The sequence below is a fragment of the Mustela putorius genome, unplaced genomic scaffold, assembly GCF_011764305.1.
Source record: "Mustela putorius furo isolate JIRA1106 unplaced genomic scaffold, ASM1176430v1.1 tig00000056_pilon_pilon_pilon, whole genome shotgun sequence".
NCBI lineage: Eukaryota > Metazoa > Chordata > Mammalia > Carnivora > Mustelidae > Mustela > Mustela putorius.
In genome coordinates this window covers 3,312,388-3,336,533 of record NW_025421263.1, presented here as the reverse complement: position 1 = coordinate 3,336,533, position 24,146 = coordinate 3,312,388, and the positions used below count along the sequence as shown (strand labels likewise).

The 24,146-nt window shown below is 39.3% G+C and overlaps 1 protein-coding gene across 8 annotated transcripts in view; it reads right to left on the bottom strand.

Moving 5' to 3' along the window:
* The window catches only part of TMEM131L (transmembrane 131 like), a 160,108-nt gene that overhangs the window by 23,902 nt on the left and 112,060 nt on the right, over window positions 1-24,146 (bottom strand). For 4 of the 8 annotated variants that reach the window (XM_045082762.1, XM_045082969.1, XM_045082923.1 and 1 more), the window contains exons 10-25: window positions 23,784-23,842; window positions 23,357-23,465; window positions 21,448-21,541; window positions 20,791-20,944; window positions 20,088-20,258; window positions 18,702-18,771; window positions 17,529-17,646; window positions 15,809-15,950; window positions 14,266-14,375; window positions 13,157-13,229; window positions 10,570-10,697; window positions 8,116-8,306; window positions 6,412-6,598; window positions 6,015-6,200; window positions 5,293-5,442; window positions 4,349-4,974 (exon numbers count right to left, since the gene is read on the bottom strand). In XM_045082762.1, the coding sequence (XP_044938697.1) occupies window positions 4,349-4,974; window positions 5,293-5,442; window positions 6,015-6,200; window positions 6,412-6,598; window positions 8,116-8,306; window positions 10,570-10,697; window positions 13,157-13,229; window positions 14,266-14,375; window positions 15,809-15,950; window positions 17,529-17,646; window positions 18,702-18,771; window positions 20,088-20,258; window positions 20,791-20,944; window positions 21,448-21,541; window positions 23,357-23,465; window positions 23,784-23,842 (2,568 nt within the window). Of the gene's footprint in view, window positions 1-4,348; window positions 4,975-5,292; window positions 5,443-6,014; window positions 6,201-6,411; window positions 6,599-8,115; window positions 8,307-10,569; window positions 10,698-13,156; window positions 13,230-14,265; window positions 14,376-15,808; window positions 15,951-17,528; window positions 17,647-18,701; window positions 18,772-20,087; window positions 20,259-20,790; window positions 20,945-21,447; window positions 21,542-22,649; window positions 22,699-23,356; window positions 23,466-23,783; window positions 23,843-24,146 lie in introns of all 8 variants that reach the window. The other 4 variants (XM_045082816.1, XM_045082721.1, XM_045082993.1 and 1 more) reach the window with 3 other exon arrangements.

Below are 24,146 nucleotides of genomic sequence, written 5' to 3'. Positions count from 1 at the left end.
CTATAAAAACACTGGGAAGGATTAATTCCTCTATGACACAAATTGGGTGTTAAGACACCTACAGAGGAAAATATCCACCATGATGAAGTGGTAAAGGAAAGAGCCGAGAGCCAAGATGATAGGGTCCGAAACAGAAAAATAAATCATAACTAAGGACATCACTTTGGATTTTGCAAACCATACATATGAAACAGAACACATATACTCTCCCCAAAAATGTGCCACTAAATTTCCTAGAGTCTTAATTCATGAAAAAATGGATTTCCTTGAGCTTTTATTGGGCCAAGAACAGCACTAAAAGTATTAATCATTAAACTTTCTCAGGAAGGACCTGAACTTAATATCCAATACTGAACTACCCCCCAAAAGTGGTAAAACACAAACTCTTAGTAACGCCTCCCATGGGGCTGGGAATCAGGACCAATTGTAAAAGGAATTCTAACAAGTTCTTCATTAAGTCTTTGACAAATTCTAGCATGACAATATCTAAGAATTTAGAAATTTTGTGGAAGCCAAGCCATGTCATCTTATTAAGCATGATTATTTATGGTGTTATATAATTTTCTCACACCCATCTCACAGAGTCAGTGTTTGAGCCATAAAGATAAAAAAGGGAATAAAACAAATAACAAGTGAACTCACCAGAATCCTGCTTAAATTGCTAGGGTATCAAATCCAATCAAGTTTATTTTGAGCAAACTGCTAATCTTCAAGTTATTAGTATCTATAAGACAATGAGGCTATATTTTTTAATTTCTCAAATACTGGTATTTCAGAATTTGGAGGTATCTATCGAATGCAGTGAGATCTTTCATGTATTGTTAATTCCAAGACTTAGGGCATTATTAAATTTAAAAGTTTATTATCCTTCACATTAATATAAGCAGAAAGCAAGAAAATAATCTAACTATTCCTCTATTCCTCTTTTGTAATGTTGAGGCCAGCTGCTTATCTTTAGCCTTAATTCCAGAGCTATTACTCTTAAATTATGTGATCAAAATCATACAGATCTAGAATTTTGATTATACAATTAGAAAATAATAAGTAGTTGAAAAAGAGACATATTTAAATGATCATTTACATGACATATAAAGTTTTACTTTTGTCAGATGCTCAAGAGACTCTGGAACACGTAACAAATGTCTGAAAAACTGAACTGTTGTTTGACAGGTGGATGCCAAAAGCAAGTGTGTGAAAACAGAGCTCTGAAGCATCTGTCAACAGACTTCATTTTTATGGGGAATTTTAATTTATGATTTATCACAGGCCTCTCAGAAGAAGGGCAGAGAAAGCACAGGAAAGGGATAAGCACATTTCTGTTATTCAGAAAATATTCTGGGTTTCTCAACCCAAAAAATGAGCAAGTAGCACCAGACCCACTAATACATGCTTTGGAACGTTTTTTTCTCACACGATATGTTACCTTCAGGAAAAATAAAAAAGCCTCAGAATAGAAGACACAATTCCTCAGGTGCCTCAAGGACATCTGTCAGGTTAATAAAATAACTTCAGGCACTCTTAGGAAACTGACCGCCTGCCCCCCACTTTTTCCAAAGGCAATCTTATCACTGGACTTGTTTCTACCGGAAGATTTGTGTCATTTAGGAGAAATAGCTAGGATGTGGCCAACACGCTGGCTGGTTTCCCCTGAGCAAGATGAAGATCCCCGTTCTGGAGGGGGACATGGAAAATGAAGTGCAAGAACTGAGGATTCCTGCCATCCGCTGGGCGAAGTTCAGCTACTAAAGCTGAAGCTATTTTCTTCAGATTCTAGAATGATTTTAAGATGGAAACATGTTTTTCACAAAGAAAAACACTTCTCAAAAAAAAAAAAAAGAACTAAAGCTCAAAGTTGGAAGTGAAAACTTGGAAAGTTCTCATGTATAAACGGCTTCCTCATCCTTGAGCATTCTTCACACATTATGGATTCCCTGCCAATTATATATGCCTGTTCACCATCTGCCAGTTTATGACAATGCTTTCCTTTAAAATGTGAAAAAAGAACCCCAGACCCTTGATGTTACTGAAAAAAAAAAAAAAAAGAAAGAAAGAAAGAAAAAAAAAAAACCCCTCCATACCCTGCCTTCAAACTATTCCTCTATTCAGTCCTTTCTTATTTTTAAAATTGCCAATTCTTTAAAATGTTTAAATTCTAAAATGATGGCAGGCAATATGTTTAGTTTTTAAACCTCTTTGATATTTCCTAGACTAGTGCTGTGAATGGAAAACAGAACAAAATGCAAGTCAATGAGCGGCTTTCCCTGTGAGGACTCTCCTGCCGACACTTTCATTCTGGAGAGAAACACAGCCCTGTGAATTAGCACCTTTGAATGCGTTGGCCTGAACCTGGTAGGAAGCCAAAGTTCTTTCAACAATTCTTATTTGATCTGATCAACAATCACTCTGACAGCACTTAGCGTGCTACTGATCCCACCAAAGAGCAATTTTAAGAGACTTCGCATGGGGAGATACGTGTTTCCATTTAAAACACAAAGAGCCTAGTAATCTGTGCCGGAGGCGAAGATTCTGGGCAGAACCGCCATCTATGGTGATAAAAGCAAATCCTGTGTTTCTGGACTCCACATTAAGTTTACTCACACTTGCGGAAGTGCTAATACATGGGGTCATCAAGGATCGACTCTGGGCATTAAATATCAGTGTTGGACGGGAAAGTCTCGAAGCACAAATTCAAACCCTCAGACCCACTCCAGGCCTGCAACTCGGGTCCACGCCTCTACATTTCAACCACGATGCAGCAGAAGGTCCTTCCCCCACCATCTGTCCACAATGCCACAGCCATGGTGTTCAGAGCCACATTTATGCAGACAACTCAGGGATGCAATGGATCATAGGAGCACCCCAAACAACTATGATTTTAAGTCTGTGTCAAGGCAGCTGAGGTCAAATACTGTGCTTGGGCCTCAATGGGAGAAAACAAGGAAAAACCCAGTAGGACTCACCACCTAATTTCACCCTTTCACAAAGGTTTTGTGGTCTGGGCCCTATAGAAACAGAATGAGAGGCACCCTGTGTGCCCCACCGTGAAACATGCTTAGACAACGTATGCTAAGATGTCAATAGAAGATCTGGTTGAAAGCATCACTCCGAGTGTGTCCTCCCATGCCGAGTGGAGAGAACCCAGCAGGGGTGGGAGTGGAGGGGGCACTGTTGACTCGCAGACGGGAGTCCGCCTCAAACACACACTGAGGCTGGGGTAATGGTGTGAGCCCGCTGGAACGAGAGGCACCAGGAATACAGGTGCAGCTGCCTAAACCACGTTCCGCTCAGGGCACTCCAGCTTTCTTTCCAACGAGAGAGGTCCTCTTATGGAACACTTACAATTCAGTTTGGGTTTTTAGTTAAATGCCTAAAGCTCATCAGAATTGGCCCATCTACAACACTTTTGTACCTTCTCTCCAATAATAGGGAGTATAAATACAAAGCTATTTATACTTAGATGTTTCAAATAAGAACAAAGGTAACTGGCTTTTCCAGATTAAAAAGTGTCAAAAATCTGACTTTTTTAAAAAAGATTTATTTATTGGGGGGGTACAAAGGGACAGGGAGAGAGAGAATCTCAAGCAGATTCCCACTGAGCATGAAGCCCGACATAGGGCTTGATCCTAAGGCCCTGAGATCATGACTTGAGCCAAAATCAAGAGTCGGGTGCTTAAATGACTGAGCTACCCAAGTGCCCCCCAAATCTTTTAATGAGTGCAGAAGTGTGCGTATTAAAATGGTCAGAATGGCCAAGAAAAAGAAACACTGGCTCTTATGCCAAAGACCAAAGGGGTCAGTTACAGCTTAATGACAATTTTACATGTTTTCTGAGTCTCGTCCTGCTTATGCCTTCACTAACTGTACTTGTTGTGAGAGAACATCTGTCTTCTTTTAACCAAGGGACACAATCAGAGAAGCACCAGAGCCAGGAAACATGAGATGGTAGCAGCTGCTAAATATAGAAAGTTGGTAAGTTTTGTTCGGTCAGAAATATTTTATGGGCTGATTTTCACCAAGAGTTTGCAAATCCATGATAGAAAATAATTAAAAACAGCGTTCATATCCTCCCAACAATAAAATACGACATTCACATCACTCTCAACATATGTACTAAAAATAAAAAGTAAGCTTCTTTACCCACGACATTCTAAAACTGTGGTGCCTCGTCCTCAACTTCTCATTTTACAAGCCATATTTCAACATTTTTACCTTTGCTAAAACTTCGTGCGTAAACTAAAAATGCAGCATTCGGGATTAAAATTAAAGTCACAGATGAGATCAAATTCTGTAACCAACAGATGGAAGACAAACCAGAAAAAAGAATCATCCAGGAGGATGAAAAGATTACCATTATTTTTCCTGGAAATCTCTGGCAAGTCTGACTGGTATTGAGGTGAATTTCTTGGCAAGTGATTTTCAGGTAGTTTCTTAGAGGTCTTCAGAGGACAGAGCTCTCGTTCCTTGAGCTCAGCTATGTTTTCTGAAATTTTAATGTCCGTTTCCTTAGGAAACATACATGTCTGTATTCCCTCCTTCATGTGACATTCTGAAGAAGTGTTATTGATAACAATTGTGTTTTTCAGTGTGTTTTCCTCTTTATTCAGTAAGTTTTTAGAAAGGGTTAAATTCTTTTGCAGGTCAACGCTGATGCTACTTGCATACTTGAGGCTGATCCAGTTCTCACCCATGACTTCAGTGCACACGTCCTCCTTCGGGGCAGACAGGGAGCTGCCCAGGGCTGGAGTCTGTTTCTCCTCAGTAGTGGCGATGGCACTGCTGGTGATGGATGGGCTGGGTTTGTGTTTGCTGTAATAGACTGAGCACTTATGCTTCTTCTGAGAATGACCGTAGGTAGCTGGGCTCCTCTTTGGGGCGTTCTGGATCCTGCTTTGTGGAGTGTTCACTGGAAGGCAGCTTTTTCCTCTGCCTTTATCGGAGGTGCCGTAGGTATCAAGAAAGTTCTTACAGTTGCTTCTGAATTAAGAAGAAAGACATTTAACAGAAAGCCAAATGGAATCAAACCCTACCCTTCTGGTTCAAGACCCAGGAGAAAGAGGTATATTAAGGGGTCCTAGCTCTCCTTCTTCCAAAGGCCCATGAGTTTAACAAACTAAGTCCGTCTATGAAGTCTATCTTATTGTAAAAACGATTATAGCTGCCACACCATGACTTCAAGAAAATTTTATGAAGACAAACCTGGAATCAGAGTATTATTTATATTATCTCAAAATCAGAACCGAGTAATATCAAAGGATGAACACACACACATACACACACAACAAGAATTCTTACTTGTGAGAATGGGAGCTGATTACATCCATCGGATTATTGTTTTGCTGTGAAGATGAGCTAGCATTTTGCCTCTGTCTTGTTTTCATGAATTCCATAAGAATGTACTGTGCTTGTTGGAAGGCTATTAAAATTACACCCAATAGGGACAAACTGAGGAAGAAAGCAAGGAGGTTCATAACTGCATGGTCCTGACCGACATTAAAAAGACCAGCTCTCTTACAGAGGAGCAATGAGTGGTTGATGCAAAAGATCTAAATATAGAGCAATGAATTCCATAAAATGTATCACATCATAATTCTGATGTGAATTAAAGATTTAAAAAGCTCCGAGTTCCTAAAAATGTGCACATTTGTAAGTTTGACATTCCAATTCCATTTTCAAAGGCATTTTCATGATAAAATCACTCCAGAAAGGTCATCCTAGTCTTCCAATCTCAAATTGCCACTGCACCAAGCCAACAGCAGTAACATCCATATTTTCCACTGCGACTGCTAAGGGAAGTATAGGAGCACAATGATCTCTTACACTTCAAGGTCTTGTGACTCTCCTACAGTCTTAAAGCTCATCAGTTACTACTCTACTTCACATATGTTGAGGTTCAAAAAGCCATGTAAATTCCACTCACTTTCACAGTCTTTGAATATGCTGTTTGATGATTCATATGCTTTTTACACCCAAGCAAAATACACTTTCATGCGGCTCTCCTGAAGGTGGTAGCGTACCTGACAAAGAAGACCGTAAGCCTCCAAAACGACTCCTCCCAGCTGGGTCCTGGAACCACATCTGCACACAAGGGCAATAGGTGATGAGGGAGGGTCACATTGAGAGTGAAGCGAAACTCGAGGTCTGCTGCCGTGACAAGCGTCAGCTCGCGGATGACCCAGGAAGAGGTAAAGTCTGGAGTAAACCTGATAAGCAAAGATGCATCTTTATGAACTTAAATTGTTTTAATTTTAGGCACAAAACAAAATAGTTGTAACAGCAGCCATATTTCTTACTTACAATAAACGTTTATATAAAAACAACTTAACATGTCTTACCAATGTAAAAAAAGGTTTTCTTCCCCCACATTATTAAATGCACCACAAAACCTAAATGAGGTTAAAACCCAATGCTTACACAATGCTGATATCCCGGGATGTGTTTGGGGCCAAGGAGAACTGACGACAATCTAGCACTTCGAATCCATAACCTTGGCAATTATATCCATTAATTTTCAGAGATGTCACAGTTATAGGAAGTGGTCCAATATTCTCAACTTTAAAGTTCTTTGTAATAGATAAAATTTGCTTGCTGTCTTTCAGTTCTAGTGAGGACAAAAAGTGATATTTAGTATGTATGAACTGCAAAAATTCATTTCAGAATAATTTACTGAATCAACATTTACTGAATCAATAAACCATGACCTATATTATTAAAATGTGAAAAAAAAATTCAATGTAAGCTCAAAGTATGACTTCTAATTTCTAGAACAGTCATAGATTCTCTTAACACTACCAGGATACAATAAAAACATTTAACAAGTTAAGATTTTTCTTAAGTTAAAAGACCTTCCTAGGTACCAAAAGTAATTAGAATTTCTTCTTTGTTCTTGTACTTATTAAAAGTTAAGGTTACAAGTTTATTCTTCTCAGAAGTCAAGTAACTGGGATACCCCTAGACACCATGCACGCTTCACTCCTGGGATCCTCATACTGAACAGGGACTGGTTAAGGGCACAGGTCTGTGCTTCTAGAAACACAGTTCAAATACCCACTACATTCAGAGGGTAAGTCACTAAGTCCCTGCAACAAAGTGAGACCATATTTTATATGGAAAGTTTAAAAAAAAAAATTAGCACAATTTTAAATTATTCCTATAAATTTATAACCTGCAATCTTTTCCATATAACAACTAAAATTTTATCTAGGTCTGTAGTTTTTATAATTTTCCTTAGTATCATCTTTCAAGGTCAACTCTAAATTACTGAATGAATGAATAAAAAAGTAAATACTCTGAATTTTGAACACAAAAGGTCAATAAATCTTTTCAAACTCAATGCTCAATTAGCAGAGTTTTCTTAAAAAAGAAATTCCCATCAGGCATTAGACAGTGCTACAAACTATCTAATACTTTCACCAACCAGCTTTCTCCATAGGATGCATGGTGTTACAATAAAATGTTTTCAGTGTGTTCCAGAAATTCAAGATAATAATAGGAAAACAAGGAATTTACCAAAAACATTTTACATCTATTGTTTGATTTTTGTCTTGGTTCCTGAGGAAGTTCTTGAAACTAATATAACTATTTTAGAAGCATTTGCTTTAAATACATGCACAATTTGGAAATTTCTAATGCAATGTTTAAATAAGTTTCCAAATCTGCAATGTCTAATACAGTAGTCACTAGATATACATGGCTAAAATTAAAATTAAGTAAATTTAACAGCTCACACCAGCGATACTTTTTTTATATGCTCATTAACCACACATCTCTGCTGTCCTGGGTGACACAGATAAGGAGAATTTGCACTACTGCATAAATTCTACCAGTTAGCAGATCTTTAACTCTTCTTTAACTCTTCTTGACATGATTTTTTTTTTATGAAGATGTAGCTGATAATCAAACTGACATTTCATGCTATTTATCTTAAATATCTATCACTATGCTGATGATTTAGCAATTATACTTCTTACCTAGGTATCATTTAAGTTGGATTAAATATCTAAGGCTATTTTTCTAAGTAGTACTAGCCTATCATATATGCTCGTATGTTCGCCTGATTTAATTATCTGTATCAATGCCATGAATTTACTGTCAATTATGGAATCCTTTTGCCCTTGCCTTTAGCACCAAGCCTTCCCCATTGGAGGGCTACGCGCATGAACTCACGTCGCCGGCAATCCATCAGCGTGGACTCAGGCACCTTGAATCGGAGTGAACCTCCTGCACCTGGAAGCCTTCCACCCACTTTCAGTAACTCTCTGGCTCCGAACCCTTCCACAGCAATCATGTCAATAACCGTCAAGTTATTCCTATTCGGGCAACACATAGAAACACAAAGGCATTACAATAGAATCACAAGACACAGTGTATTTAGACTTAAACATTCCTTGCTGACACAAACAGTTGTATCGTTGTGAAAGAGGAAATTAGTTTAAATAGTGTGTTACCTCTGGCTATCTCCTGGAATTAGAGGGTGTCCATGGGCAATGGAAGCTGCCTGAGCACCAGGAAGGGTGAGGCTGCCCACAGCAAGAACTAGTGAACGCTCTTCATCACCAGGAATGCAAAGCCGTGTTTTCTAATAATCAGCTACCAGGGTGGTGACTGGACTTCCAAGAGGGAAAAAGAAAAAAAAAAAAACTGGGGGGGGGGGGGGAACCCTGAAAAATTGGAGACCTCTGAGAAATATTACCAAATTTAGACTAACTGACCAAAAGTGCTTATGAGTGAATGAAGGAGTTTATACTGTAATCGTGACTATAGGAAATTCTGCTTTTGGGATAACTTTAGAAGTAGAATCCTACTGTTTCTATTGAACCAAAGATTTATAATGTCTCCCCATAAATAACCTATATCTACTCGAGTTCTTAGTCATCAAACACAAATTCAGACTAGCTTTGCCTTCTCAGTAACTCAAAGCATGACTGCTAGGACATAAAAAGTTAAATGGACAGATGTTTATTTTTTATTTATTTTTTTTTTTAAAGATTTTTTATTTATTTATTTGACAGAGAGAAATCACAAGTAGATGGAGAGGCAGGCAGAGAGAGAGGGAAGCAGACTCCCTGCCGAGCAGAGAGCCCGATGCGGGCCTCGATCTCAGGACCCTGAGATCATGACCTGAGCCGAAGGCAGCGGCTTAACCCACTGAGCCACCCAGGCGCCCTGGACAGATGTTTAAATGATGCAGACTAGAGTGAAAGCCAGTCCTCATTAACATAAATACTGTAGAAGCAGAGAAGGAATTCATGCCTAATTATGCAAAATACACCAATATCTTTGTATTTTTTTTTAAAGAATTTATTTATTTGACAGAGAGTGAGAGAAGGAGAGAGAGCACAAGTGGGGGGAGCAGCAGATGGAGAGGGGGAAGCAAGCTCCCTGCTGAGCAGGGAGCCCAATGCGGGACTCGAACCCAGGATCCTGAGATTATGACCTGAGCCAAAGGCAGCGGCTTAACCCACTGAGCCACCCAAGTGCCCCAATATCTTTGTATCTTTACCTAAAGAATTAACAATCTTCCACCATTAAAAAGGCTTTAAGTTATGTTATGCTATTGTCTATAGAAAAATACTATCAATACAGAAACATCAAAAATAAATTAAGTACTCTAAATAATTTAGACTTTTCAAAGCCAAGAGAGTTTAACCTGGGATGAGGTAAAGTTGATCTCTATACTTCCCCGGACCTTAGATTTTCAAAGAAGAATGGGTTTAAAATGAAAGACACTACAGGGCATGAGAAGTTAAAATGCTTAACAGAACACACTCCTTTAAAAACTTTAGTACATTTTCCTTTTTCAGGGCATTCACTTGTAGAAAAAAATCATGTGATATATTAAAGGAAGCTCAGAATATGAAAGTCTTTGCCTGCTGATACTAGAAAAGCTTTAAAAAGAAACTAAAATGTCATTTATTAAAAATTGGACCTCTCACCAATGCAGAGAACATCAACACAGATCTGTATTTACTGTAAATTTTTGAAAGAAGACTCTCAATACAGACTACCTAAAGATGAAAAAGATTAAACAATGAAAAACATCAGGTGCTTAAATCAGTTAGCAACCTCTGTCATTTAAAAGAAAGAAAAAGAAGTTTTAAAAAGCCAATGGGCTCAATAATCTTTAGTCCATTGTCCTTTGGGGTTACAGAAATTGCACAAGCAAGGCAGCTATGAGAGTGGAGTAAATCCAAACACTGTGGAATGAAAACATACACAGTAGTGTTTCAATTACTTTTCCAAGCCAAGGTCAGAGGTGTGTGTGTGTGTGTGTGTGTGTGTGTGTTCTGCCCTTGGAGACTGCAACAGAGGAGATGGTAAGCAAAATACATTGTGACTCTTGGGGAGAAGGGCATGCGGCCTCCACCTTACAAGGCCAGAGGCCCCACCGAAGTAAGCACAGAGCCTCAGGCAGCCTTTACTCTTCCTGACTTGCAACATGGCCTCATCCCTACCCTCCTGACTAAGAGACTAATGTCAGCCTTAACTAAAGAGACTATGGATTCTTGAGATGAGACTTGGATGCATGAAGGGATGGGAAAGAAATGGGCTCCGGGATGGGGAAACACCTACCGGATTAGTATGAGTGATGTAACTTTCCCATAGTCAGCTGGCATGAACACAACACCGACCCTTTTCATCTCCAGAGGCTGCAAATGTAAGTGGAGGATACCAGCCCTGGACTCTTCAGAATGCATGCCCTGCAAATTTAATACGTGCAAGTCAGTGAATCCTGTAAGACAAGCTTCTGTCTACATGCATTTTTGAGGATGACCATGACGGCTCTTCTTTTAATGTCCAGATGAGACTACCCCCATCGACCTACTCAGCTTGTTTACCCTGAGAGCTCACACCAATAAGCAGCTCTCGAACCACAGCTGAGAAGTGTAGGAAGAGGCTGCAGGACAACTGGCCACGGATATCCAAAAGGGGATTTGCTTCCTGGCTCAGAGGGGACTTGTGGCCAGAAGCAGCCTTCTCTGCCAAGATGCTCTGACTGTAACACATCCCTCGGAAAACAGAACAAACAGCCCCTGCTTGAACGCTACGGGGAGCGGACCAGATACCTCTCTGCTGCTGGACACCCCCACATTTCTCTTTCATACTGAGCTTCAGTTTATACAGAAACCATCTTTTATTACATTCGGTCTCTGCACTTAGGAGAAAGATCTCTCTTCACATCCTCCTTGACTTTCCCCAAGATTAACTCTGACCAGATCTTGTGTTCTGAATTTAGCATCCAAGATTGAGTTCTTCATTATTTTTCTTCTTTCCACTGCTTTCCCCAGCTCCTTTTCACTAAAAACAATTTATTAGTTTCTTAGGGCTACAATCACACATCTGCACGGTAACAATGTATTCTTCATTTTTCAATGTGTTTTATCCTGAAACTGCTGCTGGCATGTCCCCATGCTATCTGAGGGAAGAAATAGTGGGTACTTGGCTCGTGTCCATTAGAATTATAAACTTCATGAGGGAAGAAACCTGGCTTTACATAGATTTAATATAAATATTGGATAAAAAGCTGCTGATTTTTAGTATTAAAACTCTAATAAAAACATTCTTTATTAAATAGTTCTTATATGCTGGGCACGAGAATATGATAAGGTCTCTAAGATGCTGAACATTCCATAAACCTTACTGAATCTTCTAGCATTATTGAAAGCAAGAGAGAGGAGGCTATAGAGAGGTTAAGGAATCTGCTCAGGGTCACATAGCAAGCCCATGTTATGACCCTGGGTACGGAATCCTGACTGTGCAATTCCCCCTGCTTTTCACTAAAGGCATTACATTTCTAAAAGCACACCAACATCATAAAAACACGAGCCTTTCTTTACATGACAGAGTTCAAATAAGAATTTTGAGTTAAACTTCTAAGTGTCTCAAAGGCATTCTTATTATTCTTGATGGTAATAGAGACCTTGATGGCAAAAGGTGTGCCTTTTGTTTCCTTGGGGAACCTTTGATAACAGATGGAAAACAAATGAGTTGCACCATTTGTTCAAATCTGAACAGAACATTTATATGTAAAAGAAATTTGGCATTATTTTTGGAATCGTAAATTATGTATGGTTCAACCCCTGGGGCAAAAGATGTCTTAGTATTTTGGACAAATTTACCTCCCAATGGCTCTGGGAGACTGCTCGGTGGAAAAGAGAATGAGAGGGAATGAGCACTGGCAAGCTTGCTAACAAAAACAAGACCGTGCTGCCGCCTAGACCACTTACGAAGAGAAAGAACATTTGCTGTAATGTATTTCCTATTTTAAGTTTCTGTTAAAAATCCACTTAAAAACTTGCTTTGATGAGTTTTAACTCTGAGTTGGAGGTTATCTGTTTTCCCTCTTTCTGTTATCCAAGTTCACCTAGAGCCAACAGTGTATCTTCAGAGGGTTAAGTGCGGAGAAAGAAGCAAATACCCAAGGCATTTAAACATGTGTGTGTTAGAAATATAGTTGTGTGCCTATGTGTGCTTGCGTGTGTGTTTGTACTCATTTAACAGATGCTCTGTGTCTGACTTGATCTCACACATAAGATACTTGTAAGGAAAACACTCAGGTCCTTACAAAGAGCCACGGAACTACTGAGTGGAAACTAAGAAACAAGGCTGCCAAGTCCCCAGACAACATCTTCACCATGTGACATGTTTACTCCTCCTCCTAAGTACTTGTGCAAGACCTCATGAGTGCCCAGGGGCTTAAGTATTTCAGAGAAATCCTTTTTTACAGATGAGGTGAACATCACAGAAACTGGGTGACTTGCTAAAAACATGAAGCCAGTTTGGTGGGAGAAGATTTTTTTAAGTGTATTTTTACCTTATGCGGCCCTAAAAAAAACTGGATGGGGAATCTAAAAGAATTGTAAATTCCCGGGTTTCAAGTTTTATGGTTTTCTACATAGCCCTGATTCAATTGTTATTTCTTCAGTCACATGAATCCAAACTATCAAATTAAAATGATTTACAGGCTAACATGAACTGTGCAGCTCCTGCTGCAGTCGTTAATTGGAAAAATCTGCTATGTATGCTTAATGTCTAGAATATAAAAATAAGAGAGCTGCATATATTATTTAAAGACACTTGAAACACAAATCAGTAAAGCCCATACACTATGTGTATAGTTTGTTTAGCATTCCTTTGCTATTTAAAGAGGACATCCTACCCGGTAAGGGCAAGCTTTGGTGAGCTGGAATTCACCAGTTGTGAAATTAATCATCTGCATATCGGTGCCAAACCTATAAAGAGAAAAAACGTTTGAAATAGCATTCAGATTGCCAATAAAAGAAAGACTAAGATGTGTGCACATACACCTATTATGTGAGCCCACCTATTTGCATACACAATTCACCCCGTCCTGGCACTACCATGTCCCACCCCCAGAACTGTACCTGGTGTAATGGGAGTGCTCAATAAATATTCATGAATGAATGACTTTGGCAGCACACAAAGTAAAGAAGCATGTGGTAAAAAAAGTTCTAAATATGAAGCATTTTTTTTCTCCAAATGGTCCATTCGGAACCTGACAGGAAGTGACTCTCAACCAAGGAAAATTTTATCTCCCAGGGGATGACTGGCAGTACCTGGAGACATTTTTGTTTACCACAGCTGGGGAGGTCCTACTGGCACCTCTTGGGGAGAAGCCAGGGGAGCTCCTAAACATCCTCCGAAACACAGGACAGCCCCCCTCCCCCAAACAGAAAATCATCTTGTCCAAAATGTCAGTAGTGCTGAAATTGAGAAACCCTGGGATCAGAGTAGGTTCTACTAAGCCAAGGAAAAAAAACATTCTAAGTGAAACTGTGATTGCTTCGTAAAAATCACGTAGGACGTGAATATCTAACATCTTTCAAGCCATGAATGAAAAGGATTATCATCTTTTCTTTTTTAATGCTCGATTAAAATGTACTAACACCCTACACACATTTTCTTGAATTGCCCAGAGATCATTGTGATTTAGATTCTAAATTTTAGGAGTATATGTGGGAAAATCACAGTTGTAAAGATTCCCTGGTCAAAGAAAATAGTATCTGCTCGGAACTAGCCTTGACATAGTACAGTGAAGCTGCCACATGGTGCCACATGCTGACAAAGGGAAGTGGCCATTTCCATTGAGGCCTATGCCCCGAGGAGATGGGGATCCAGGTACCAGGATTAATACAGTTTACACCCACATACAGGTTCCAGGTGAAAAATGTGAAGGACTTGGAATAATCCTGAGTTATAACAGCATTTCCCAAACCCTGTCAGAAAGTCTTCTACCAGGCGCTTTACCATTTATGGAGCAGACGCACTGCAGCCTCAGGCTTAGGATACAAGGAGAGAGGCAGGAGCTGCATGGAGACTGGCCAAGAGGAAGGATTCTTCACCACAAAGTACTTCACCTAGATATGGGGAAAGGCAAATCAAAACCCAGAGAAGGACAAGGCATTGCCCCTGAAATAAGCCTGCAAAAAATTCATAACCTGAATCTGTTCACAAGGCACCATCATGTAAATCAAATCGAGGGACATTTTAGAAAATAAAGAGCCTGCCCACTTCAACCATGTCTCTGCTATGAAAGACAACAAAAGGTTCAGGAAGACTACAGGTGACAAAAAAGACACGATTACACAATTCAAGATCCTGAACTGGATCCTGAACTGGCGGGAAAAAACAAAACAAAACAAAAAACATACCATAAAGTATGTGAGTGGGATAACTGGGAAAATCTGAATATTGACTGCAGACCAGGTAACATTATGCTGATTGATGTCACATTTTCTGATTCTGATAATTACACTCTGGCAGGTGGGAAGATGCTCCTGTCCTCCGGAAAATCCCATGGAAGTGGAGGTAAGAGGGGCACTGCATCTGATACTCTCAAATGGCTCACAAAAGTGCGTGTGGTATGTATGTGCAGAGCGAGAAAAGCAATGATAAAGCAAATGTGGCAAACATAGAAAACTGTGAATCCTGATGAAGCATGATCAGGAGTTCTTGGTACTATTCTGGAAACTTTTAAGTTGAAATGGTTTAAAAATGAACATCTTTTTGAGAGTCTTCAGATGCCACCCCTAAGAAACCCAGTGAGTGCCTCACAGCGTGGAAATTATCACCCAGACCACATGTGACGCAGGCAGCTCTTTGGCAGTGAGACGGGGGACGCACATGGAAGCCTGCTGCTGTCCCTTCATTGCCTGGGCCTTCCTCTGGGCCTCCCTAGCTCCTCGAGGGAGACACACACGAGGGAGGGAGTCGGCACACTAAGGACAGAGAGCAACGTGATGGTGGAGAAATGATTTAAGAAAAAAAAAAAAGGCACCTGGGTGGCTCAATCAGTTAAGCATCTGCCTTCGGCTTAGGTCATGATCCCAGGGTCCTGGGATCGAGCCCAGCATCAGGCTCTCTGCTCATCAGGAAGCCGACTTCTCCCCATGTCTGCTGCTCCCCCTGCTTGCGCGCGCTCTTTCCCTCCCTCTCCGACAAATAAATAAATAAAATCTTAAAAAATAAATTTAAAATAAAAAAAAATAAAGTCTTAAAAAAAAAAGATTTATTCTGTTCATAATTGAACACTTTCTTGGCAGATAGATTTTGAATTGAAAACAAATTTCAGAAAGTGTATTTATTTCATGCATTTTCAGTCTGTTTTGACTTTTACTCATTTTGTTCTTGTGGTATCTCCCTACTAAATGCACTAAAAAGCTTACGTGTGCCGCTTAAAATGAATTTAAATTATCTTTGGTTCTGGGACAGTATTCTCAAGGTGGAAAGACTGGTAACTCAAGAACCCAAGAGCTGAGGCGTCCCTGACAAGGAGACCCGCGACCCTCACCACGGTGCTCCTCAGGGCAGTTGCGCTGAAGTTTAACACCAGGCTGGGCTCTGCAATCAAACGAGGCAGAAGGAAAACAAAGGGTTCTGACTCCTTGGATTTCTTCAAGCGGCCAAACCGAGTCATTCCTAAAACAGTCCTCCTGTGTAATTCATAAAGAAAGAAATTACTTTGAAAAATCATTTTGACATAGGAAAAAAATGAAATCACTAAATACCAATCCCACTAAAAGGATCAAGGGTTCTTGGGGGGGGAAACAGGGCTTATTCTGAGTCTGGGGAAAAGAAAGTACAAAATGATCCTGAAACATCCTGTCTTACTGGAAAGCAAGGGAATGCTCAAAGAATGAATGGTAAGAATGTTTAAGGACCCACAAGGTAGCCTAAAGGGGCTCTCACTGGCCAAATCTTGGACAACTTAGCAGCAGAAATAATAATTGTGGTAGATGGTGCTAATGAATAAAGAATCCACAGGGATGCTCAAAAAGAATGTAGAATGAACAAAATAATTAGAAACATCACCATTTTGCAGCCATCACTCTAACAACGAATAAATCCGCACAAGAATTATCAGTGACATGTTCTTAGGGAACAGGAAATTTATCATTTTAAATTATCATAGCATGTATTACTTATTAATTACTTATTAAAGGAAAAATCCATCTATAATGGAGAGAGCTCTGTCACACATACAATGGGGAGTGTCAAGTGATTCAACTTATCACCAATAGTGGGACAAATTGACATTATGTCCTTTCAGAGACTAACCAAGTAGTCAACACTCTTCCCCAAAACTGTTTAATGTGAGTGTAAACTTGAAGAAACAATTCGCAAAACCCACAGTGCTGAAGGTTCTATAAGACAACTGGCTAAGACTCTCTCTAAAGTGCCAACATTATGAAATTGAAGAAGGGGGGGCAAAGAAACATATCTAAAGAAAATTAAGAAAACATGGGCGCCTGGGTGGCTCAGTGGGTTAGGCCGCTGCCTTCGGTTCAGGTCATGATCTCAGGGTCCTGGGATCGATTCCCGCATCGGGCTCTCTGCTCAGCCTGCTTCCTCCTCTGCCTGCCTCTCTGCCTACTTGTGATCTCTCTCTGTCAAATAAATAAATAAAATCTTAAAAAAAAAAAAGAAAGAAAATTAAGAAAACATGACCAAATGCAATACATGACCCTTAAATGGGTCCTGGATTTTAAAAAAGGAACAAGAAAAAGACAGCTATAATGGATATTTGTGGGTCAAACAGAGAAATCCGAATACAGATTGTGTAACTAGGTAATTTGACTGTATCAATGTTAAATTTGTGGGGTATATAATGGTAGTGTAGTTCTACATAGGAGGATATTCTCCTGAGGAAATAAAATATTTTCTAATAAACTACTGAGGGTTGAAGTACAATAATGTGCAGCTTACTTTCAAATGACTGAGCAAAAAGAAAACGTGTGTGTGGGGGGGTGTATACAAAGATACAGAGGTCGAGAGAGAAATAAAACAAGAGTGGTAAAATGTGAACAATGGCTGAATCCAGATGAGGAATAGTTGAGTATTCATAGCACTACAGTTGCAACATTTCTGAGGCTGGAAATTTGTCAAAATAAAAGGCCGAAGAGAAATACTAATTACTGAAAACTCAGTCATGCAATTTCAATAAAGTACTACACAGTAGTGTCCTCTTCCCCAACCCAGTGCTGAAGGAAAGGTGAACACAGAAGACATACTTGCAGCCGTCACCAGTTTTAAATTTCTTCCATCTTTCATACAATTTATTGGCAAATTCTGAATCCACGTCCCAGGTAGACTGATCCAGAGAAAGACTCCCTTCCCAATTAGGATTTTCTACAAGTTAGATCAGATGTAATATTTAGATGTACAGGAAATGCAGTTCAGTTAGGAAAGAACGCTGTCAAACTTCTCAAACTGAGAGGACTGCCAAGCAAATCAACACCCACCCCTTTCCTCTGACTGGTTTACTAGGAGTCCCTCTAACCCAATGGTAGATGATAAATCAAATAAACATGTATAAAACAAAACTAAATCGAATTATGTAAAGGTAATAACATAAAAGACACATGGCTCATGAATACAGCCTGAAACAAGTTAAAATTATTCTTAGAACATTTTTAACAGCTTTCAGTCTAACAGGCTAAACTGCTTCTCTGTAAACAGAGCTGGTCATCACCCAAGTGTTTCGGTTGCTATGATCAGTGCTGCTGGACCAACGGCTGGGCCTGAAGAAGGTGCATGTTTATATTTACAACCTGGCCTCCCATTCACCTCGCTCTCTCTGCTTATCTATTCTGTCTGATCTGTGCTAAAGATCGTACCAGGATGAACAAGTGGGAATCTCCCCAAAGACATCTTGTACTGTACTATAACAGTCTCTTTACATTAAATATTTTAATCAACCAGAAGGCAGGAAAAGGCTTAGAAAGAGCTTCTATATCAGCCCTGTGCATTTCAGTCCCATACCACAACTAGCACTGCCTGCGAGATGTTTAGGCTCCTATAACTAAAGTCTTCAAATGCAACCCCAACAGGTTATTTTTACTAACTTGTCAGCCCTTTTATAACAGAACCAGAACCTTTCATTTTTTTCCTGGATACAAGGTTGCTGTGACCATCAAATTATGTGTATGGGAAAAAAATCCCTTAAACAAAAAATCCAAGCTCTTGAAGGGGACATTATTTACCCAAGTACCTTGGGGGATTTTTTGGAGGATTCTTAACAATTTCAAGTCATTCTGTAAATCATCATGCTCTTTAAGAATAAATTATGATAAAATTATGTTTACAGTATTGATTATTCCATCTACAAATGCTGTTTTTCCTCACTACTTCCCACCCAGCCCCAAACTAGATTTCTACAGAAAGCCTAAGGGCAAAATACTTACCTGTTTTTGATTTTCCCATGAAATAATGCATGCCACAATGTGCTATCACTTCAAAACCCAGACTCCCTTCCTAGATTGAAAAGTAATATATGAATAACTTAAAACACAACACTAAACATAAAAATCCTAATGCACTCAAATGCGAAGCAGACAATGGCTTCCACCTTGGCGAATTTCTCTTTAACTGGAAGCCAAACAACAAGAAAGTGAATTCTTGGCTTCCCTTCTGCTTGAATGAAAGTTGTGAACTCCCTCTTATAGGAAGGATCACGGTAGGGGATTCTGCACAGACATCAATGCCCACAGTGTCAATCCTTGGGTCCCAAAAACACAAAGGTGCCTTCTGAAGTAGAGGTTAATTTCAGGACACTCCTCATAGGTTTTTCTGTTTTTGTTTTTTAACTGTAATCTTCTGAAAAGCAGTATACCAATCTATAGTAACTCCTAAGCCACTTGGGACATTTAAACTGATGTTTCACTTCTTACAGGTTGGGAAAGCACAGACTTGCTACTCCAAATATACGTGAAACCTGCCTCCTCCCTCCCACAAGAAGCTCTTCTTAAAATGCGACTCTTGATTGGAAAAAGGAAGTTTCTAAGAAATCTCCCCTGCTCAAAATACAGATGAATGGAATTAACCTGACATCTTGTGTAGTTTAAGGTCCTACCTATAAGCCTGTAGCTAAGCATGAGGCATTTCTACCTATGAAACACCAATGCTAATAAGTGAGAAAAATCATAAAGATGGTTGCATGAATGTCTCATAGTGAAAAATTAGAACCCAGCGTTATACAGTAAGAGCTTGGATCAAAAAGAAGCAATAACAGTAACCAAATGAAAATAAATAAACATTAAGAAAAAAAATGAGACATGTTTAAGATAAGATCTAAATTAAATAGGCTTACCCAGGTTTTAGAAAGCATTTAAATTGAGAACCTTTCAGGTTTTAGGTTTGGCCCACTAAAGAAATGCGAGGATTACAAGCAACAGGGAGTCACTTACCAGAGGCCTAACTAAAGCATTTAACCATCTAGTTTGCTTCAATTCATTGCTGATATGCAACAAAAGCTCAACTGTGCCTTCTATACCAAGCATATATTCCTTGCTCTTCAAATTTTGGAAACAAATGAAAATGATATTTATCTATTTGTATTATCTTATTTTATTCAAAAACCTCAAATTACTTTATGAAAAAGAGAAACTTTTTCCAAATAAAGAGTTCCTATTTAAACAACTGACCATCTAAAAATGGCCTGGTACTACCCTTCAAAATTCTTAGATAGACTTAGAGAACATAAACTTAACTGCCAATAAAACCCAAGCACCGTTAAGTTCACAGACAGTAATTATTACGAAAGTTATAACACATAGGGTTATAAATGATACCTTGGATGGGGCTGAGTAAATCTGTAGAGGTATTGCAAAAACAGCACCTATGTTTGTAGTCAAAAACACATTGGTGAATAGGTTTATGGCAATGTCTTTAACAGCAAGTTTCAAAGAAAATATATTCCAACAGCCTGGAGGTAGAAATAAAGGGCCAGCGAAATTCAGAATCTAAAAGGAAAAAAAGTAAGAGAAATTACTTTTCCTAACACTAATTATGATTAAGACCCTTAGAAAGCGTGATACTAAAGTTCTTCTGTACTTTTAAAAAATATAATCTTACTTATTTCCAGGTCAAAGACTGAAATTTTTTTTATACAAATGACAGGTTTTAAATGTTTTATATGCTACTATTTTTAAAATTCACGAAAGCGATCTTGAAATTTTCATGTGTGGTATTTTGAAAAAGTTTACTTTGTCATTAATTAAGCTTACTTTTAATAAATATAATCTTTTTAGTATAAGCTATACATTGTAATCTTTTTGAACAATGCTAAGAGCAAATATCATTTCAGAATATATATTGAACAACAGTTTAAAAAAATAAAGGAGATCCCAGAAGTAATTCTGAAAACATTAAAAGAAAAATACCTGCTTTAAAAATCAGAAGTAAAATGGTATTTTATAAATATTAATTCCACAGCATCTGACCTTATACAAAGCTTCAAATGGGATAAAACCTGGATAAAAATACCATTCATACCTTTACAACATGCTTGGTCTCCTTGGAAACAAACACATCTTTTAATACAACACTGCGGTCAAAATGGTTGAGGTACCACATTGACCAAACTCCCGAGGTGTTCTCGTGAGCCTCTATGTAAAACTGGGTTGCAGAGGAGTCCATTCTAAAATACCTGTGAACACAGGACATGCATGCCATCAGCCCGGAGTGTGAGATGGCCATTAGCATTCACCGTGCCTCAGAGTGCAGAAAGAAGAGCATCACAGAATGTCAGAGAATAAAGGTCAGGAGTGCTAGGAAACAAGCTTCGAGATGGCCTTCTTCAACTTTCATGCCCACAAGGGGAGCACCCAAAGGCCAGAGGATAAGGGAGCAGGCCAGGACCAGACCAGCTCATGGAGGCCGCCAGGGCAAAGCCAGGACCCAAAGGCACAGTCTCTTCCTTTTCCCACACCTGGCTCCCTGGCCCAGGACCTGTGCCTCAAACTGAACCATCCGTTTCCTCTCTCCCATTCTGCAGCCAGGCCCCCAACTGCTTGTTAGCAAGGTTAATGCATGGAAGGCAAGTCCCGAGAGAGAGTATCATACACATCTTATGAGTCACATTTTCAAATTCCTGTGAGATGAAAGTAAACAAATGAGCATATGATTCGAGGGAAAGTGGAATCACCCTACCCTTGAACCACAGGAGAGGACAGACATGCTTTTAGTGTTGAAGTCTTTTTTATTTTCTTCATGTCTTCTTTAACTCCACTGTCACACGACGTAGCTGTTTTCAAGACACAAAGAAATAAATGTGAAGCGTAACCCTCTTTTCTTTCCTTACCCTGAAAGAAAACAGTATCTATGTTTTATTTATAACTTCCTAATTACTCCACTTTTCAGCCTCCATTAAAACCGTGCATCAGATATCAGTGGTAAAATCCTTTCTCAACACTCCTATCTTTTTCTCCACTGGCTTGTTGCCAATCTTCTGGAACATGGTGTTTTCCACCCTCCCCCCACATCCACCCCTTTTTTAAACCAACCTCTCATTTCTTCTTTTGGGGGAAAAGAGAGAGAGAGAGAGAGAGAGAACACTGTGGCTTCTCTTTACAAAAATCTGCATTCACCTTAAACATAGGAAAGTAGTTCTGCCAGGGATGACAAAAGTGAGACATGACGCTCCACTGGGTGGGGTGAAGAGAAGCACGTAGAGACATGAGCAAGAAAGCAAGACAACCAAAATAGCAAGAAAGAGCTTCACAGTGAAAGTAGGAATGAAGTCCAAAACACTGTGAATTATCAAAACCACATTTAAGCTTTCCATGAGCTAGGCTGTAGTAGTAAGGTACTGGTACAGAATTCTTATAATACTCAAGTCTTTTATTTGAGAGAGACAAGAGAGAAACATCGAGCACGAGGGGGGAAAGGGGCAGAGGGAGAGGGATAGGCAGACTCCGTGCTGAGCCAGGAGCCCTACTTAGGGCTTGACTGAGCTGAAAGCAGATACTTACCCAACTGAGCCACCCAGGATCCCCTAGTCCTTTGTTTTTTTTTCTTTTCTTAAGTTACATACATGGCTCCAAAAAGTATTCAAACACTAACGAAAATGTGAAAGTAGAGTCTATCGTTCACCTGAGTCCCCAATCATCGTTAACAACTGCTAGCAGGTTCTTATGCATTCATCCAGTGTTCTGCACACACACAAGTACACAGACACCCTTTAAACAGCACCCAGTGTGCACACAATGCTTGCTCGTGTGTCTCCTAAAAGCTGCGGAGCACACCCTCCTGGAGATGCATGACAATTTCACCAGCCCCCTACTGATGGATGGGGACACTGCTCTGCCTCCCCGGCAGGGCCCATTTCTGCAGGTACAGTTGTGCATACGTACATGAGTGTATCTGTAGATGGTTCCTTGATGGAGAAGGATCAAATAGCATCTATGTGAATTTTAAAAGTTCACAGACTGTCAATTTTCCCTCCAAAAAAGCCTGTGTTGGTTTATACTCTTGTTAAAAACAACTGTTTTTTCCACTAATCACTACCAACACAGAATATTGACAATGTTTTTATCTTTACTGATCTAAGTAATAAATTATATTTCATTTGCTGCTTTAATTGACAGTTCTTGAAATATAAGTGAAGCAGGGCATGTTTTCATATGCTTAAAACCATCTGCATTTTTTTACAGAATTCTGCCATAAATAAATAAGAACCCAAAGCAAGGACTGGGTTTATGCTCACGAGATCTGTATTGCGTTCTACACCAAGAAATACAATGAGGGCAGCAGAATTCTCGAACTGTGAAAGCAGCCCCTCCACCAAACACATGTACATCCTGCTCTCTCAAATCACCAACTCAGTTAACCTTTAAATGCAAAATCTTACACGTGTGGCAGAATAAAAGTTGAATCTACAATCATTTTTTCCATCATTCTCTCTTAGACCTCTGAAGGCTGCAGTATTTTACTCAAACCCATTCACTTTCTGAAAACCTCGCTTATTACTCTATAGCTCTAAGTCATTTCCCAGAAAGAATGATCGTAATTGGATAATGAAAATAAAAAAGACAATCTCTGATATTCTTAAAAACTGTACCTTTGCAAGTGAAAGAGGCGATTTTTGTAAAGTTGGTTGTCGAAGTAGGTAGGAGGACTGGTTCAAACTGCAGGGACAGAGCATCTCTCTGTGAGAAATGATGTACATCCTACAGGAAAAAAAAAAAATCCAAGTTACTATTCTTAGCTGGGTATTTATCCAATTTGAATCAAATCTGTTCAAAGAGCTAAGTAGCTCAGACTGGCGTACAAGCAATTGCTCAGTGTATGTGTCTAGAAGAGTATGAAGAGGGTGCCGATAACCTTCATCCTAATATGGGGTCCAGCAAGGGAAAATGGGTGTAAATTAAAGCAAAGGAGAATTGAGACAAGTGTTCCTGTATCTGTTCCTGAACAATTCTCACGTTCTGCAATTAAACACACACTTCTCAGTTTAAGGTTTACTCTCTGTAAGCATTTACAATTACCTGTATCCAAATAAGGCTGTTTCCTGAATGTAGTATATACATATTTACTGCCGAATCATCTGTCCAAAAGAATCAGAGTGACGAGATTAAAACACAGAGGCAACTAATTCTCGCACCTTAATATAGCAGTTAAAATACCATATTACACATTTCTATACAAAACAGGACTCGCTTTTCAACACTACAATTGAAACTGGGAGCTATTTTCTGTTGGGTATCCTTATAAGTCACAAGAGAAAAAGATCCACACAAAAAGAATGACTTACCAATATAGGATCCCTAAATGATGAACTGTCAGTGGAGAAATTAGGTCATACTATTACTCCTGTAGATGAGCCTAACTAATGGGACAGCTTTAAAAAA